This window comes from Paramormyrops kingsleyae, chromosome 13, assembly GCF_048594095.1.
Source record: "Paramormyrops kingsleyae isolate MSU_618 chromosome 13, PKINGS_0.4, whole genome shotgun sequence".
NCBI lineage: Eukaryota > Metazoa > Chordata > Actinopteri > Osteoglossiformes > Mormyridae > Paramormyrops > Paramormyrops kingsleyae.
This window is the reverse complement of record NC_132809.1, coordinates 7,359,940-7,379,716: the sequence shown is the minus strand read 5'-3', so window position 1 is coordinate 7,379,716 and position 19,777 is coordinate 7,359,940. Positions and strand designations below refer to the sequence as shown.

The 19,777-nt window shown below is 40.1% G+C and overlaps 1 protein-coding gene across 3 annotated transcripts in view; it reads left to right on the top strand.

Moving 5' to 3' along the window:
• Window positions 1–19,777, top strand: part of LOC111858178 (copine-7-like) — a 28,709-nt gene that overhangs the window by 3,442 nt on the left and 5,490 nt on the right. For 2 of the 3 annotated variants that reach the window (XM_072698109.1, XM_023839716.2), the window contains exons 3-14: window positions 5,026–5,208; window positions 6,323–6,397; window positions 8,299–8,373; window positions 12,611–12,694; window positions 12,966–13,055; window positions 13,408–13,506; window positions 13,667–13,753; window positions 14,175–14,234; window positions 14,885–15,018; window positions 18,039–18,093; window positions 18,955–19,006; window positions 19,206–19,339. In XM_072698109.1, coding sequence (XP_072554210.1) covers window positions 5,026–5,208; window positions 6,323–6,397; window positions 8,299–8,373; window positions 12,611–12,694; window positions 12,966–13,055; window positions 13,408–13,506; window positions 13,667–13,753; window positions 14,175–14,234; window positions 14,885–15,018; window positions 18,039–18,093; window positions 18,955–19,006; window positions 19,206–19,339 — 1,128 coding nt within the window. The remainder of the gene's footprint in view (window positions 1–5,025; window positions 5,209–6,322; window positions 6,398–8,298; window positions 8,374–12,610; window positions 12,695–12,965; window positions 13,056–13,407; window positions 13,507–13,666; window positions 13,754–14,174; window positions 14,235–14,884; window positions 15,019–18,038; window positions 18,094–18,954; window positions 19,007–19,205; window positions 19,340–19,777) is intronic. The other variant, XM_023839717.2, reaches the window with a different exon arrangement.

Here is a 19,777-nt window from a genome sequence, read left to right as displayed (position 1 = left end):
TATGGGGAGCTGGAATGTTGAGTATGGTTCAGCTTGACTGGAAGTGACACTGCCTTCAAAATGTGCTCTATACACCCCAGAAAACTGTATCTGTCATTTTTATTGAGTTGCTCGGCTGCCTAAAAATGACAGTGGTGGACTCACTCTATCAGTATCTGTGTGCATTGCAGCATATTCACCAATTTATCTGAGGTATTCTACAGTACTCAAGTTGTATATACTGAGTTTGTATGGTTGTTCTGCAAGCATGGGTATCAGTTTATCTCCAGTTATAAAACCTCTACCATCTTGGTCCAATGTATAGAGCTAAACGTGGACAGATGCATAACTTAGACAAGGTGCCAGTACTCCCCTTGTTATTTAGTACTAGGTGCTAGTTATCCCCTTGTTATTCAGTACTGGGTGCCTGTACTCCCTTTGTTATGCAGTACCAGGAGCCGTAATTCCCTTTGTTATTTAGTACTAGGTGCCGGTACTCCCCTTGTTATTCAGTAGTAGGTGCTGGTACTCCCCTTGTTATTCAATACCAAGTGCTGATACTCACTTTGTTATTCATTACCAGGAGCTGGAATTCCCTTTGTTATTCAGTACCAGGACCCAGAATTCCCCTTGCTGTTCAGTTGCTGGTACTCCGCATGTTATTCAGTACTAGGTGCTGGTCTTTCATTTGTTATTCAATACCAGGTGTGCGTACTCCCCTTGTTATTCAGCTCCAGGTGCCGGTACTCCCCTTGTTATTCAGCTCCAGGTGCCAGTACTCCCCTTCTTATACAGTACCAGGTGCCAGTACTCCCCTCGTTATTCAGTTCCAGCAGATATTGAGAGGTGCTGGTACTATGAAGGGAAACAAAAAGGTGCTGGTTCTGCATTCCAATGAGTACTGGCTGACTTCACACAGTGTAGATGAATATGTTGGTTTTAAGTAAGGATTGTTTTTAGGCCTATCAACAAAATAGAAATGCATGTACAGGGTACTCAAATGTATTTTTTGGTATTGTTCATGTAAACCCTTCTCTGACATGGAACACCGACTAAATGAAGTAATGTAAAACTTCTAAAAGATATATATTAAGTACAAGGATTCAGAATTATTTAGTTCACACTAACAATAATGAAACTTAATGACAGATCTCAGATATTATTATCAGGTATTATCTCTGGAATGAGCCACATTTTATCTATGCATTAAGCTACTGTGAGATAGTTAACCCCAGTAATTACCCACATTTCCATCTATTCATCTTCCAATCCCTCATCCAGTACGGGCTCATGAGGGTGACGAGGAGCACATCCAACGCAACACAGGGCACGAAGCAGGGAGACACCAGTCCGTCACAGGGGACACACGCTCGCCAATTTAATCACTGATTTTTGCTTCTGTGTAGAATCTTCTTTGTAGGTAGCTGCATGCCCTACGGGGTACCCTGATACCTGTAGTTACATTTCTGGCGAGGTGTGCGTAAGGTTATGGCGTAGGGTACATGGCTGCATACATAGATTTCTTTCTATTTTTACACAGCCACATAAGGGTGACACGGAGATACATTTCACTGCATGTTGTATGTATGTGACAAATAAATCTCTTGACTTGACTTGACTTGATACTACAGTACGCAGAAATAAAAACCAGCTTGTAGCCTTTATTGCATGTCTTTGAACTGATGGGGATGTTGGAGTACCTGCAGGTACGAGCAGGGGGAGAACATGCAAACCCCTCACACGCACAGAGCACGGGGCAGAATTCAAGACCCAAACCTTAACTGTGTTAGGGACCCCACATTTATGTGTGAATCACCCCATCTTTTCACATTCAAAAAAGGGAAAATTCGTGGTTACTTGTGAGTTCACACTGTTTCACATGTGTGTGAAAGACATGCGGCATCAGATTAGGGGATTCACTCGATGACACCCCACTGTCTATTTGTCTTCCCTTGTGACTGATTTCAAATTAACATGTTATGTCAGGGAAAATGACAATGCAATTCATTCTATTCATGAGTCCAAAAAGAAACCTTCCATCCATCCATCCATCCATCTTCCAACTGCTTATTAAATACAGCCTTCTATAGCCTATTCCAGGCAGCACAGGGCACAGATCGCTTATTAATAAGAACTTCACCAGATGACTTTCTGGAGCAGGTGTTTGAATATTTCACTGTACCACCTATTATGAATGTGTGCACATTCTATTAATATTAATACTAAATCCTTTCAGAACAGACAAGAAGGTCGAAAATCTCCAGGTGTGGGTAGGAGTAGGATTAAAAAAACACATGTCCTATACAAAACATCTAATGCAGAAAATTTATTTGCAAAGACAAACAAATGAGCTGAGTTTTAGAGAAACCAGGTGTTTTTTTCCAGGCAGCAGTGAATTTTGTGACCATAGAAGGTACTGAATCTAATCCCTCTGAATCATCCAAAAGTGTGCTTGAAACACAGTCACCCTTCAGCTGTCATTCAGATCTAATCGAGTTGTCACACCAACTATTGTTTTTAGTAAGTTTACAATGCATTTAAATTTGTAAGTATTTTAAAGGGTGGTTGAGAGAAATGAATGAATATGTTGGACTGCAGGAAAACTATCTCTTCAGAGCCCAATAGTGGGATCAGTCTGCTGACCCAAGAATTGGAACCAAAGTTATTTGTTCAGAAACAAATCTTAATGAAGCTGCATTTGATTTAAGCTGTGAAATATTTTTAAGGATGTTGTGTTTTCTGGCTACTATTGTGGAGTCCTCATGCATTTTGTGTGTTTGTTTGTAAATCACTGTATCAGAGCCAGTGGCCTTGGCATCCCGCATCAATATTCAGAGTTATTTCTGGTGCAGATTCCACTTGATTTCCTTTTTCTTGTAGATTGACTGAATCCATAGTTTGCACAATCCAAGCAAATATTCATTAGAATGAAAAAAATCCTTTTATATCCATTGCTGACCACGTAGCCTCCATTCACAAGCCCTCTGTCAGCCATCCCAGTCCCGTCCAACAAACCTACAAATTCACATTTCAGCTTGGCATCGAAGGGCTTCACCGCTCCAGTAAGCAGAACAGTGTTTACAGTGCTGTGCTGGCAGATGGTAGATTAAAATGGACAATTAAGCAGTGTTTCTGCACTCAGTCGCTTCCACGCAGTATTCTGCATCAGAGCACACTGCATGTGAAATATCAAACAAACAAGAGTGACCTTCAATTTATCAGGCCTTAGTTAATTGTAACCTTTTACCTCAAGGTAAAAATGACAACTATATAGATACACTTTTAAATTTCCATTTTATTATAGCGAGTTCTGTACAAAGTTGCATTACATAAAACCCCAAATTTATAAAGTGTTTTATTAAATAGTATCTTGCTCAGTACAGTGGCTCATTAAGTGCTTACCAGTCCAATGTAGAGGTCTGTTTATAAACACTGTAATTCACATGCCTTGAGCAAATGTCAGAAGCTCCATCATTTGCTTTCTGTTTTATATATACAGTATACAGGTGCTCCTCTACTTACAAACTTTCAGCTTACGAACTTTCAGACATACGAACGAAGAGGACTGCAAGTCCAAATTGTGTTCCTTGAGCTCCTGTTTCCTGTCCGCAACATCAGTTTTTTTTCTCTGTGCGCCAATTCTGCTCAGTACAAGTTCTTGCCGCTACTCCTGCCACACAGCATCCTAGTTCTTTGTACTTGCATATAATGTATAAATGATGTTGAATAACGACTTGCGAACCTTTCAAGTTACGAACGGCCATTCAGAACATAACTCATTCGTAAGTAGAGGAGCGTCTGTATATAGACAGATACACACTCAACATCTCATACGTATATGCGTATGTATATACTCTAAACCTATAATCAGTAAGCCTGACAGCTGCCCTGTGTGCCCTTCACTTGTACTCTTGTGTTGTTCCATTATAAAATACTCCTTGGACTCCAAAGGCATATCTCTGAACACCACTTTAATTACATTATACCATCTTACTCATTTAGCACTGCTACAAAAATGTACCACATTTCCACCTATTATGACAATGCAGTGCTATGCTGAGTCGAGGACTTTTTATTTAGTTTTCTAATTTGATAAACTGCCATGGTCCAGGTAAATTTTATTTGAATTTTAAATGTTCAAAATTGACTAGGCCTCATAACCATGACCAGGATCAGTGACCTAAAGATAGGTGGATTGATAGAATAACGACTAGGGTTGAAATTGTCTTTTTTACTATATGTGTCTTTATAATACTCTCTGGACAGTCTTTTGGGTCGAGGTAACATTAGGATATAGGAGATACCACATGCAGTGAGAGTTACTGTTAGGAACATAGGGGATACCACATGCAGTGGGAGTTAGTGTTAGTGATATAGGGGATACCACACACAGTGGGAGTTAGTGTTAGTGATATAGGGGATACCACACACAGTGGGAGTTAGTGTTAGGGGCATAGGGGATACCACATGCAGTGGGAGATAGCATTGGGACATAGGGGACACCAAATGCAGTGGGAGTTAGTGTTAGGGACGTAGGGTATTCCACATGCAGTGGGAGATACCGTTATGGATATGAAGGATGCCACTCTTGCCCCAGAGAGGCAGTTTTCGTTGTAATATAGGATCTGTGTTGCCAGGCGGCTGCTGTCCAAGGTGCTGATGGCAGTGCATGGCCAACTTACTTCACTCATTGTGTCTACATCGTTGTGACATTTTCTTCGTTTTTTCAACTTTAAGATATTTACTGCAGCATAAGACTCGTATATAGTAAATGCTCACCTGTGTGAAATAAATTGACTATTTCATTTTCTATCTGGATCATTCTGTGTCATATTTACCATGATGCTCACCAGGAGAGCAGACTCTAGATGGATGGATGTGTCTCCTATTACCCTTGAATGATTTTACTTTTAAAGATACTTGTGTCAAAGCCTCCTTGATGAATTGACTAGGCGTCATTTCTTTCAGGGGTCACTGTCCTCTTGCTGTTGTATTGGTCCCTCATCCATCCTTACCCATCATGGGTTTTTCCCTTCCCTGAGCCAGATAGACAGGACAGAGGTCATCAAGAGTAACCTGAACCCTACCTTCAGCAAGGTCTTTACTCTGGACTACCTCTTCGAGGAGGTGCAGAAGCTGCGTTTCGAGGCATACGACATCCATGGGTCTCATAGCATCGACACCCATGAGGATGACTACCTGGGAGGCATGGAGTGCACGCTTGGCAAGGTAGGACGCTGACGTGGTGTCTCATCCAGGTTTGAGGCATTCAGAGAGTTGCCTAATGGTATTTGATATGCTCTGCTGATGCCTTACTCCTTATTAGTCACACCAGTGCGCTTTACTCTATAACCTGTGCGTGAATATGGGTGCTAATTAGCATGCAGCATGCTGCTCACTCAACCCTAAGCCATAATGTTAGACTTAGAAGACACAACTACATGGAGCAAAGGGTAAAACTACTGATTCATGGTCAAATGTCAATTATTTATGAGAGAACATCTCTGACAACCAATAGTGCCCCTTGACAATGATGATGGTAATGGTAAGAATGTTGCTAATATTACTTTGCATTGTAAATCTATGTTGCTACCAGCGCATCCCAGTGTTTTTAAAATAAAAAAGACACATACTAACATACTCGCTATTCAGAATAGTAAATGACTTTCAGTAGTGTAACTCCACCCGTGCAATGTTTTAGCAGCAGAGGTAGATGGTTAAGGTCCAGAAAATAAAAATCCAGATTAAGATTTTGTTTCAACAAATCAGTTGAGTACTCTGAGACTGTGACACATGCTCAACTGGTTGGTTGAACTAAATCTTAGTCTGATTTTTTACTTTCTGCACCTGAACTGTCCACCTCTGTATAGCAGGTTGGCAAGTTACCCTTGTCTTGATTTACTTTAATCTAATCTCATTTTCTCCAGTAGTGCATTTAGTAGTGCATGTTTCTTCTGAGGAATTTTCAGTTCTGTATTCAGAGTAATTTCCGACATTGCCAAATGAGATGTGTAATTCATCTTAAGATGTAATTTAGCATGGTGTGTCAATAAATACTAACACTACTGGAAATTAGTACCTTAATTCCAACGAATGAGGTTGGAAAAATAAAGATTTTGTGGTTAAAGGCTCTGAATTAGCTAGATGTCCTTTAAGATGAAACAAAAGGGGGAAGGGTCTCCGAGTGTTCACCTATACAGCTCTGCTGCATCACTGTGAGCAGGCATTTCTACATGTGAAACCAGAGAAGAGGTGTCAGATACCAACGTATAACAAATAACTACAAAAGTGCATTAATTTTCCACAGCTCTTGAAATGTCTGACCAGGATTTTTCTCTCACAGATTGTGGCTCAGAAGAAGATAGTAAAGCTTCTTTCTCTGAAATATGGGAAGAATGCTGGGAAATCCGCTATAACGGTGTGTTTTTCAGACATCTTGTGTCTTTTTATATCTAACAAAGTACTTTGAAACAACTGTGGATGGATTGCTATACCTTTGAGTCAAATTGCAAACAAAAAACAACCAGCAGGAAGTCAGTTAAAGCAATCTTTAATTGACAGAAGGATAATCTCACCCATTGTGAAAGCTGAAGCTTAATTTCATCACTGTGATCCTTAAGTGCCTTAATGCATGAAACCCTCATATACTTGTTTATAGTGTAATATGCCTCATGTAGAGACTCAGAGCCTCTGGCACATACAAAATATTTCCTTCAATCAACCACTTTCCACCTGGCTGCCATTTTTCCCCACTCTAATGATCTTGCAATGCACGCCAACACATAACTCTCATTACATTCACTTTAACACCTACATCTGTGTGACTGTTATTGTGCACCATTAAATACTCCATTGCTCGTGAAATAAGAGTTGGCACGCGCACAGTAAATCTCTAGAATCTATGTGTAGAGACCGTTTAGCCTGTAAACAATGCTGTATTTTCGCAGTAGATGCATATCTGGGACAGCCTGTGTCTTCTGCACCTTATTAATAATATCAGTGAAATCTGTCACGGATCTATTTGATACATTTGTGCGCTAAACACTTTATCTCTAGCAGTAGTTCAGCTAGTGCTGTTCACAGTATTAATTAAGTATTCACTGTGGATCCTTGTTGACCTGTAGTTTCCATTTGGCCATAATCAATGAAAGGGTGCAATAGGAAGTCAACGGCTGTGTAACTGACTGAATCTCCACACGCATCCAAAATAAGTTACATAAATGGATTAAATGTATGGACAGTTTTAGTCAATATCTACAGTCTATATTTATGAATGGTTGCCATTTCCCCATTCTCTCACCATCCTGTCAACCTGCCCTCATAAAACTCAACAATTATTATTAAATGATTATTGATATGCTGCCCTGAACATCTCATTATTCGCATGAACTGCAATGCTTTGAAAATCATTCACCTTGAAGCTCATGCAGCAGAGAAGAGAACAGTCTGTGTCATTTAAACTTTTAAATGGAATTACTTCTCCACAAAAATCCAATGTATAATTTGATTCCCTCTCAAAACATGTTATAGGTAACCTGTTGTAATTCCAGGAAGGAAGGCAGTGCAGAAAGGCATGGAATGAGCAGACGCTATCAGAGACCAAGCATAGTGGAAATTCATGTCATACAACATGATGGTGGAAGAGTGTAATTTACTATCCATGCAAAAAACAAAATTTCTGTATGTCAGAATAGCCTCCTTCATATCATAGCATTCAAAATGATCGAAAAAGAACATGCAATCAATAATCTGGCAGAATATGTTATGATGGTAAGAGTTATTTGTTAGAAACAGTAACTGACCTACAAAGAATTGCCATAAAACTGACGACTCATTCTAATATGCCCCATTAACCACTCTCAAGTCATTGGGAAGACGCTAGGGTCTTATGGTTATCAAGCATATACTGCAATCCTGTTCTGTTGACTTAATTTAAGAATCAAGCATGTGAACAGATAGGTGCAGAACGTGTCAAAATGGACAAAGGTGAGTGAGATTCAAGGACATCAGTCTCTCCATACAAGAAACCTATAATGATTCTGTGCCTTGCTTCACCTTGGCACCAAATGACAAGACTCATTCTGTCCCAAGAACACCTAGAGGCTTATCAGTTATCAGTTTTCAAGAGGCTAATCAGTTATCAATTTTTTCCGACATATTGAATAAAGATAACAAAGTTTTTCTTCATACAGTGAGCTGCTTTTGTATGAATGAAAATCACAATAAAGAAATAAGCAATTATATAAAAACTGCATTACATAAATAAACTGAGTTTTTTTTAATTAGAGGAGTGATCGATGCATTTAATTTGTTTCCTAGGTGAGCGTGGAGGAAATTTCAGGAAACAATGAATATGTTGAGCTTTCCTTTTCTGCAGAGAAACTTGATGACAAGGTAAGTTTTGCAGGTTTATAACTTTTAGACTGGCACTATATATCCACTATATGGACAAAAGTATTGGGACACCTGGCCATTACTCCTACGGGAACTTTTATGACACCCCATTGTAAATCCATAGGCATCAGTATGGAGTTGGTCCCCCCTTTGCAGCTATAACAGCTGCCACTCTTCTGGGAAGGCTTTCCACAAGATTTTGGGGTCTGTCCATAGGAATTTCTGCCTATTCCTACAGAAGAGCATTTGAGAGGTCATGCACTGATGTTGGATGTGAAGGCCTGACTCTCAGTCTGTCTTCTAGTTTATCCCAAAGGTGTTCAATGGTATTGAGGTCAGGACTCTGTGGGGGGCCAGGCAAGTTCTTCTACTCCAAACTCATGTGTTTAAGGACCTTACTTCGGGCACTGGGGCCCAGTCATGCTGAAACAGAAAAGGGCCTGCCCCAATCTGTTCTCACAAAGTTGGAAGTATGGAATTGTCCAAAATGTCTTGGTATGTTGAAGCATTAGAAGTTCCCTTCACTGGAACTAAGGGGTCTATCCCAACCCCATGAAAAATAACCCCATACCATTATCCCTCCTCCAACAAACTTTACAGTTGGCACAATGCAGTCAGGCAGGTAATGTTCTCCTGACATCCTCCAAACCCAGATTCATCCATCAGACTGCCATTCAAAGAAGTATGATTCGTTACTCCACAAAACATGTTTCTGCTGCTCCAGAGTCCAGTGGTGACTTGCTCTACACTACTCCATCCAATATGTGGCATTGCCCTTGGTGTCTTGCATGCAGCTGCTTGGCCAAGGAAACACATTCCATAAATGTCCCGGCACATAGTTCTTGTGTTGGAGTTAATGCCAAAGGAAATTTGGAACTCTGCAGTTATTGAGTCAACAGAGTGTTATTGACTTATGCACTATGCACCTCAGCACTCAGTGACCCTGCTCTGTTACTTTACATGGTTTGCCACTTCATGGCTGAGTTTCCATTGTTCCTAAATGCTTCCACTTTGCAATAATATCACTTACAGTTGACTGTGGAATATCTATCAAGGTAGAACTGACTTATAAAGGTTGCATCCTATGACAGAACCACGCTTGTATTCATTTAGCTCTCCAGAATGACCCATTCTTTCACAGATGTTTGTACACCTGACTGGATGGCTAGGTGCTTGATTTGACTTTTGTCCATATAATGTGTGTGTTTGTACATTCATATGTATGTATGTATATATATACTGTATATATACATGCACTTAATCCCTTCCAGAAGGCTGTTCGAGAACTGAATTGGTTGAAAACTGAATCAAGTTTTTCCCATAAGAAATAATGTAAATTGGATTAATCCATTCCAGACCCCTAAACAATATTTAAAATACATACCTAATGCTACAACCATAAATAGAAACTTTAAAACCCATAAATACATGAAATTAATGAAAAAATGATTTTGCCTTTCCATACCCTATAACAAGATCAGACATGTAAACACCTCTGTCATATTTTGCAATTATTTCCTTTTTAAGCTCTATTGTGATTCTCACAACTTTCCTTTTTGGTTTGTTACTATCACTATCCTTCTTAGGACCCACAGTGGCTTAATTCATAACAAAATAAAAGTAAAACAAAACATGAGAATATTCACACCACAATGCGGCGGAGATGTTCGAGCGTTAGTGGTAGACTGACTGATATGCACACATTCTCTCCTTTGTTTATGCATAAAAAGATGCGTGCTTTGTCAGACAGGTTTTAGCGCGAAAGGGTTGGTTGATTGAGAACCAAAACTACGTTCGATAACCAAGACATTTTTTCACCAAACAATATGGTAGAGAATTGAATTGTACGAGATGTGAAACATTCGAGAACCGAGGTTCCACTGTATATGTATATATATGTGTACACCCCCACACACACGCACCCGCACACTCAGGCAGTCCCTGGGTTAAGAACATCTAACTTACAGCTCATGAAAACATTAGGTGGTTTCAGTGGCTGTATAATATCCATCCATCCATTTTTTGTAACTGCTTGTCCTGTTCATGGGCCTATGAGTGCAAGGCAGGGAACAACCCAGGATGGGGCACCAGCCCATTGCAGGGCACCCTCACACACCATTCACTCACACCCCACTCAAACCCCACAATGATATGGGGAGAACATGTAATCTCCACTTACAGAATCCTGGTGGAGACTCAAACCCTAGTCCCAGAGGCGTAAGGCAACAGAGCTAACTGCTGCACCACTGCACCACCCCCTGGTTGTATAATATTACCTTATAATCAATAGGCCTATTATTATTATAAACTGTATTATTTTTTTTCTGCCTTACCTATAAAAGTGACTAAACCACTTACTGTAGGAAATGGATCTCATTCATAGCCTGGGGACTGCCTGTATAGTAAAGATATACATGTCTTGTATAAAATTGTTTTTTGTTCATTTTAATTGTACATATAATACATAATGTTCGTACACCTTAACATTGACTGTGATTGGTCAGATTTGACTATGGGAATTCTTTCATTTGAGATGCCTGTTAAAGAGGCTCTCAGTGAGGTATGTTACCTCCCTCTAGCTACTCCACGGTTTTGTTTTGCTGTCCTCGGGGGCCTGCAGCTTCTCCCACACAATGCGCTGTACTGCTGACCTGTGTTCCTCTGCCCACATGCCTCTTCTCTTTACGCCTGACACTCTGCCACCATTTCCCAGAATCCCTCTGTGCATTGCCCAGAAGGTCCGTGGCCTAACCCACCTTATACGACAAGCACAGACACACATAAAGCGATTAATCCAAACAAAGCAGGATTTAAGAAGTCATGAACTGCTCTGGCTCTTACGAGAAGCAAGCAACCTGAGCGATGAGCTGAGAAATCAATAAGTTGTTTTTTTTTCTTGCAACTGAAGATGGAAAATGTAACAATAATAAAGGAGTTAACAGTGGTTACTATGAGAGGCGCTGGGATGTAATCGATATGCTCAGATTGTGGTATCCAGCAGAAGAGCATGATGGAGATACTGTATGGTATTCAAGGAGTGCAGGCAGAATGCATACTCATCAATTCCCCAGCCTGTCGACTGACTAGATTACGCCACAGGCCTTTTGGGGAAACATACTCTGGAGCAATTTGTTAAGCTTGATAACAGTAAGAAGCAAAGAGCTCTGTTTTACATTTATGCATTCTGTTACACCAACATCAGCTTCGCAAAAGCCTTAGCAATCCATGTTTGGTAGTCCCATGTGGAGAACAATGAAGAAATCAGAGCAATATCTTGCACCCTTGATGAACTCATTTTAGTCTTGCAGACTATATGCTCCCCAGTGCATAAAACTAGCAGCTTTTATGGGCTGTGTCACATACTGAACACCTTGTAGCATTTGTTGGATTAGCCACCTTTTAGATGCTAACGTGTCTGTGAGGATCATCCATTAGCCTCTATTAAAGCTCCAGTGATGCAGCCCAGAGCCCTGGTGTGATTAGGCCTGTCACATGTCCGCCGGAATAACAGATACCATTCAGTGTGTTTCCAAAAAAAAAAAAAAAAAACATTCAGTGGTGCTATAAATATATCAGCGTAATGCAAAGACAATTATGCGCTCAAAATTATTCCAGCTATTGAATGACTTCAGTGAAAAGGGAGCAATAACCGGTGCAGCGCAGTCAGAAAACAAACCATTGAGGAAAAATATATGAACATTTATCCAAGCAGCTTTTCAATTTTTAAACACACTCTGGCTTTTTTAAATGACTCTGAGATGGGAGAGGACTCAGAGGAGTCTCAGTTTAAATAGCTGGAGGTGAACGTGGCAAAGGCAGCATTAATGGAAATGCTTTAATACCCTCCGGTTTCTCTGATCATTCTCAGCCGTGTGGTTTTTGTCATAAAGTTCAGCTGTGGCAAGGTGTTTTTTTAAATCTGTATTAGTGTCTAATCATAATATCATATAAAATGACATTCAGGTTGCTTAGATTGAGCCCAGCTTCATTTTAATAGTCTCAATTATTCAATGTGTATGCGTATAACCGTCTCAGAAGAAATTTTAGTACTTACATTTTCAAAACCCTTACCCCTGCCGCCATGTCAAAATTCTTTATTTTTTCTCTCTTTCTCACAGCATGGGGTCTAAATGTCTAAAAAAACTTGTGTTAAAAAACTTGCTTTCAAAGAATAAAGGAAAGCCTAGAAACACGATCTGTTTCAGCCGATTGCATGATTCTGTTCCATTTTCTGCAGGATCTCTTCAGTAAATCGGACCCATTTTTGGAAATATATAGAATTAATGATGATGAAACAGAACAACTGGTCCACAGAACCAAGGTGAGGAGATATTTGCTTTGTGAAGAAAGGCTTCCTTAACCTCATAATATTTACGCATGTTTTTGAGCAGATTGGATTTGAACCTGTAATATAACTTTAGTAAGCTCTAATTTGATGCCTTCTTGCCACAGAGTGGGAAATGGACCATCAGGGTTTGCCGTTTAGGGCTGTGTAGACATTCGGATGTGGAAGTTTACGGTATGGGCACTTTAGGGTGCAGAGTGCTTGCTTGAAACTAGGCTTTAGCTTATATATTTCTTGGTTTCGGCAGGTAATCAAGAACAATCTAAACCCTGTTTGGGAGACATTTAAAGTGTCTCTGAGCTCTTTGTGCAGCTGCGATGAGGACAGGAGGCTGAAGGTGGGTACTTCTTCCAGTAATGAGAAGTACTCATAAGTAATGGTCTTTAGCTATATTCAGGGATGTTCCTGAGGGAAATTAGGGGGGGAAAAAACCTTGTTTCTCTTTCACTTTCCATGGCATTGCTCTTTCACAGAATCCATTTTTAGATTCCTGTAGACACGTATCAGTCCTAATAACTAGGTTCCGCTGTACATTTTTCATAAAAGGGAAGCTGATCTCTGTTTTCTGTTTGTTTAGCGTTGTCAAGATTGTTACTCAATTCATGAGAGGGATCAAGTAACAGCCGGACAGATACAGTGTCATATGTACTGAGAATTAATTGACAGAGGGCTTTTCTTGGGTATTGCAGTGCCTCGTCTGGGATTATGATTCCAGGGGAAGGCATGATTTTATTGGAGAATTCTACCCCACATTCAGAGAAATGCAGACAGTAACTGAAGAAAACAAGGTCAGTTTGCCCAGGACAACATGCTTAATGTCTCAAAGTTATGCATGTTGTATGTTGTGAAAATCCCTCATTATAGCCCATCGACAATCCCTATAATATTTTCTGTTATTTGCTGGTAAAAGAGCGGTGGCACACTCACGTGACTCTTGTGTGTATCAAGGTTTCATGGGAATGTATAAATCCAAAGTACAAGTTAAAGAAGAAGAACTACAAAAATTCTGGCGTGGTCATTCTCTCTGAGCTGAAGGTGGGTGCGCAATGCCATATGTGGTTTTGCCATAACACACATGCAGGCTTTTCTGTGTCATTCAGAACGGGTCCTGCCATTGGGGTTGAGCACATGTGACATGGAACGTGACTGCTCAGTGTGTGTGTGTGTGTGCGTGTGCGTGTGTGTTTGTGAGTGACAGAGAGAGAAGAAGACTGCTTCCTTTTCGCTGCTCCACTTGGAGAGGCTGTTGGAGACGCCACACTTCCTCTCGTCCCATTTGTTCCTAAATCTAAATGCATGTCAAAAATAGATACAGAGCACCCGTGTACTGCTCTGGTACAAACACTTCAGTATTTTAATGGATGAATGTTTCTATAAAAGACACTGGGGCCTTTTCTCCTGCTTGTGATCATCATGCAGTCACTGCATTTTATAATGCACTGTGTTTTTCCTGCAGCTTCTCAGAGTCTATTCCTTCTTGGATTACATCATGGGGGGATGCCAGATACATTTCACAGTGAGTCAAGTCTCTTATCCAATACACTGTTTATTCCTCAGTTTGTGGGGCAATGTAGACCTTAAAACTAGATCTTTTTGTAGTTACGAAAGCAGTGCTCATCCTTCTGTTGGTGTTTTCGAAGGTCCACGCATGCACGCAACATTTAAGATTTTCAGGAAGCGATATTCATTTAGCATAATTTTTTTTCATGTAAGATTTCACTAGTGTGGATGCTTTCAGTTTCTTAGCCGAGTCTGCAGCTGATCTGCTATAGTGTTGGCCAGAGACAGCAGCTTTAAGTCTATTGACGTTCTGTTAAAATACTCAGTCACTGCCCTTGGAGCTGACCATACTTTTCCTGGCCAGGATGACGCAGATAAGCTCCAACATAACTGACTCTGAGGACATGGCCATAAGTTTTTGACTGACTTCAGCTCAGAACATGTCATTGTCACACTAAGGTCATCAGTCTCCAAGAAATAGCAGTCACCTTGATTTACACGACGCAATGCACCAGCATGATTTCAGGCCCTGACCGTAGCAGAGGAGAGGACTTGGTGGCTGGTTTTCTCAATGAAATGACATTGCTTTGTATAGTGTAAAGACTATGTTGGTCTTCAGAGCATCAAAGGATGCCACACTCTTGTGTTGAACTCACACTTTTGCAGGTGGCTATTGACTTTACTGCTTCGAACGGGGACCCTAAAAACAGCTGCTCTCTACACTACATCCACCCCTACCGGCCCAACGAGTACCTAAATGCCCTGGTGGCACTGTTGGAGATCTGCCAGGATTATGACAGGTATCAGCATCCATTACTCTTATGCCTTAATGAATTCATCACTTTTTCCATTGGTAGGGTTCTCATTTCTTATTCTTGATAGGGAATGAAGTATTACGTTCCCTGTGTGAATTATACGCTCATGGGAGTTTCATTCACACAAACATGTTTTGAGGGCAGAATGAAAAATGGTTCAGAGAAATAATCAATCAGATTGTAAATGAGGTGGGTCCAAGCAACTGGACCAAGATATCTGATTGGTTGGTCACACCTAATCTATAATCTGATTGGTTATCTCATTGGACCGATTATTTTTCAGTCTGCACTCAGAACATTTTTATGTAAGTAAAACTCACATGGGCAAATTATACCACCCTCTTGGTTATCTGTTCACTTCAGTTTGCTTTCCTTGGGTAAAAAGAACATGCAAATTAGGTATTGGCAAGGAGCTGGGTTGAGTTGATTCATGTGAAATCCAGTGGCTGTTTGACAAGAGTAGTATCAAAGTTGAAGTTAACATTTAACTGGAAGTATATTACATTTCTTTGTAGTTGGGAAGTTCAACTCTTGATGGCTATGTTTTTATCACATTGCAGACCTAAAGTCACTACTCATTAATGTATTCCAGGCAAACATTACCAGAGAGAGTTCATATTGTCTGGTCAAACCAATTTGCTTGGTAATTGGATCCTTGTGACAATTAAAATATTTTTCTTTTTTCCCCCCAGTGTGAGCCAGTGATAGATATAGCAATGGCACAAGACTGGGACAGGGTGAACTCATGTTACCATGGCAATGATCACCAGCTCCTGTGTCTACAGATACTCGAGTTAATAAAACTTTGCTTCCCCATCTGGGCTGAATACTTTGTTAAAGATAAATCGGGTTAGGTGGGTGTATCAAGAGGGTCAGAAAGTCCTCTCCACCATCCATATTTTATTCATATGCAGCAGTATTTGTCTTTGTTATGAATCTTGCATGTTTTGCAGTAGTAACATTTAAAAATCTTGTAATGCATGATAGGAAAGTGAGGTAGCTTCACAGGTCCCCAACTGTTTAATTCTGTCTGTTGTCTAATAGTCACAATAAAATACAATGAAATGATTTTTCGACATATTGTAGTAAATATAACTGGATTCATTTGATAGCAAAGCCCATTTCCTAACATGCATAATGCTTTGCAATCTTAATTACATTATGATTAATGGGTTGGGTTTTTTGAGAGAAAGTCTGATGCTCTGTTCAGTTGTTTAGATACAGATGATAAAATCGAATAAGAGTCATGGCTGGGCTGAGATTCAGCTTATGTCTGTCAGGATCTTTGAAGTAACATCAATATGCTCACCTTCATGGGTATGCATGATTGTGGGAATGAGTGCTTTTGATCTAGAGAAGTTAAGCGTGTCTCCATTCTCCATCAATTTATGGAAATCCATTTATTATCTAGTGCAGAGGCAGCATTGTTGCACAATGGCCCTCATTACACGTTAGCGATTTAAAATTAGTATGATATTTGAACATGACAACAATGCATTATTAATGTTATTGGTTTCTCATTTTCACCCTAAGAGTCCTGAAAATACTTCAGCTTGCTCAATCATGATGTAATTTAACCTGATGGATGTGAGGAGGTGCGAGTTTCCTGCTGATTTAAATAGGAATTGTCTTCGCCCAGGTATTGATGTTCTACGCTTTCATGGTCATATTGTACATAGCCAATGTGCATTATGTCACAGTAAACAATTTGCTTTGTTTTTGGGTCAGAAATTAAAAAGCGTTTAATAATGGGATGTAATTGCTTCTATAATGTTTATGAATCCTTTTGTTTTTATGCAGTGTCCTCAGATATCAGTAGAATTTCTGTTTGTCTGCCTTATTTTCTGTACAATGATACTAAATTATGTGCAGATTCATGAAACAACATTATTCATGTGGAAACAAAGAAAGAAAATTCACATAAAAGGTGTGCAACATGGCCGAAATGCAATGCTGTGTGACTTCCCCGCTCTGTATTTTGACTGTGTATCAAATTTTGACGGGAACGCCTTACAGTGCCGAGACGGTGTGTGTGTGCTGAGACCCAGTGGCCCCTCGGGGTTCCTCTTAATGCCCCTATGATATTTTCACTTATTATTTGTTTATTTGTCACTGCAGAAAACATGTTAGCGCTCCCTGTGCACGGAAGTTGATTTTGATTAAAATGCCCGCCCCCTCGCTCCCTGCTAGCTCCTTCTCATCACATCCAGGACCAGGCTTTCCTCCCGGATTCATTAGAAGCGGCATTAGCGTTTATGTCGCCCCGGAAACACTCTAGCTGTGAAGTTGCTGAGGGAGGTAGATTACCTCTTTTATTGCTGGAGCAAATGAATATGAAAAACTTCCCAGCATTAAAGACACAAATTCATTTTATATGGGGTATTGGTGCAAAGAGAGCCTGGGAAATAAGAATGAGTCAACCATCCAATCATTTTCCATCGCTGTTTATTTAATATGGAATTTTGTTGAGTTTGGAGCAGAAGAAGAAGTCTTCGGCAATACCCTGGATGTGACCAGTGGAGAAACAATTCAAACTGACTGTGCCATTAAATGCTCACCTTTTAAAATATTTAGACATGTTTTACTCCTACATAAATATTTGTTTATTACATTAAAATATTAAATAACTTTATATAGTCAAACCAAGTTAAATAATATTTATAAGAATTTACCTATTATTATATTACATTGAATAATTTAAATATTGTAGCTTGTGTGATGGCTAATTGCCGTGATTTCTTTCCACTTGGAAACGAGTCTATTATCAGATTAAACACTGGTTAAACCAAATCCTCCAAGGTAAAAATCCAATATAATTCAATCTAATTGTAATTGGATTGAATATAGATTAAAAATATAAATCATTGCCTACACCTATGTGCTTAAATTCTCATAACAAAGTGGTACTTAACCAGCAACCCGAAACAATTACACTGGTGTAGTTTGACATACCGGGAGACAAAATTATCAACTCAACGATTAACATTTTACACTATTTTTTTCAGTGACAAAAAATTCTCTGCTTTGGGCTTTGGTGCAAGGATTCCCCCAAGTTATGAGGTAAAGGATGGTTATTTTGCCTGAATTGTGCCAGGTTTGCATTGCTGCTGAGTATATTACTTCTTCTACACTCACAGGAAGCTAGACAAATGTTAACTAATTATATTATTCCTTGGCCTATAATGTGTTATAGAAGAAGTAATACACAAGAAACATCTCTGAGGAATCCGTAAGAAGAAAAACCTTTCATTTCACACATAAAAAAACCATTTAATCACGTAGATATAAAACGTAATTTTTCTGCCACATACTCTGCGGCGAGCTGCGAGATCAGATAAGACGGCTGTGTAAAAGGCGAGCCTGCTTGCACATCCCAGCCTGTCAAGCTGTCAGATTTCACATTTTGTCTCACACGGAGACTTTCTCTGCCACTGTCTGCTGGAGGCATTACAACCTTTCTGGAAGATGTGCTTTTAATGAAGTTAAAATAATTGGCAGCCATTGTGGCCACCCCTTTGTGCTGATAGAGAGTTGTCATAGGATTTTCTTTGCGAGAGGTGTGGGTGGATAAAACCCCCAGAGGAGAGAACACACTGTCATTTTAAGGACCACCCCCCCCCCCAAACAAAATGTGTAAAGTATGATATGAAGGGAGCTAAATCCTCTGCTCTAGGTGATGAACCAAATACACGGCGTTATACTGTATATTTCTAGGGATGTGTAATGAAGATATATACACATCAGTATCTGATTAAAATGCACATTGGTAATGTATGTGATCTTATTATCTTACATATTATTTAATACTTTATTTAAACTGGTTGTAGAGAAATATGCATATTTCATTGGCACTGAATTGTTATTTATAAAAAGGGTAAGAGCTGAATAGTGAATACTGATTCTGTGTCTGGTTATGCTCAGGTCTCTCATGACTTTGCCATTAATTTTGACCCGGACAACGATGAATGTGAAGGTAAAAGTGGCTCATTTTCACTGAAGGCTTCCTGTCTGTCCCATTTTTAATGTGCACTTCCCAGGGATCTCTTGTCCCAATTCCAGTAAGAGGGCTATTAGAAGAAGGTCAGGCTAGTATGTACCTACTGCCGGTCAGCATGCACCCCCCCCTACAAAAAACCTCCCACCAAAATGGTGTCTCTGTTGCTCTCTATAAGGAATCCAGGGCATCGTGGAAGCGTACCAGAACTGCGTTCCCAAAATCCAGTTGTACGGCCCCACCAATGTGGCCCCTATCATAAACAAACTGGCCAAAGTGGCAGCCCGGGAGAAAGCGACCAAAGATGCCTCGGTACGTACCCCTCCCACCGCAGAGAGGCTGCAGAGGGGGCCTGAATATGATGACTGGAGTGTCTGCATGAAGAGCTTCACTAACAAGACCTAATGGGGTAGAAATGCAGTCCGAATTGGGTTAATTTATTCCCAAATTGTGAGGTACACAAAAACATCAGTTATGATACTAGAAGTTCAACTTATAATGCTACTTCAAGGATGGGGAACCTGATCCATGGAGAGCTGGTGCAGGTTTGTGGGATGACCTCTCAATCAGCCAATAACAGTGGGTCCCCAGGACTGGAGTTCAGAACCGCTGCTTTACTACTGGCTGATTGAGAGGTCATCCCAAAAACCCACACCTACACCGGCTATCCATGGATAAGGTTCCCCACCCTTGTGTTGCGTATTAGTAGGTACACTCCACAAACTGTCATATACAGTAAATGGTAGGACT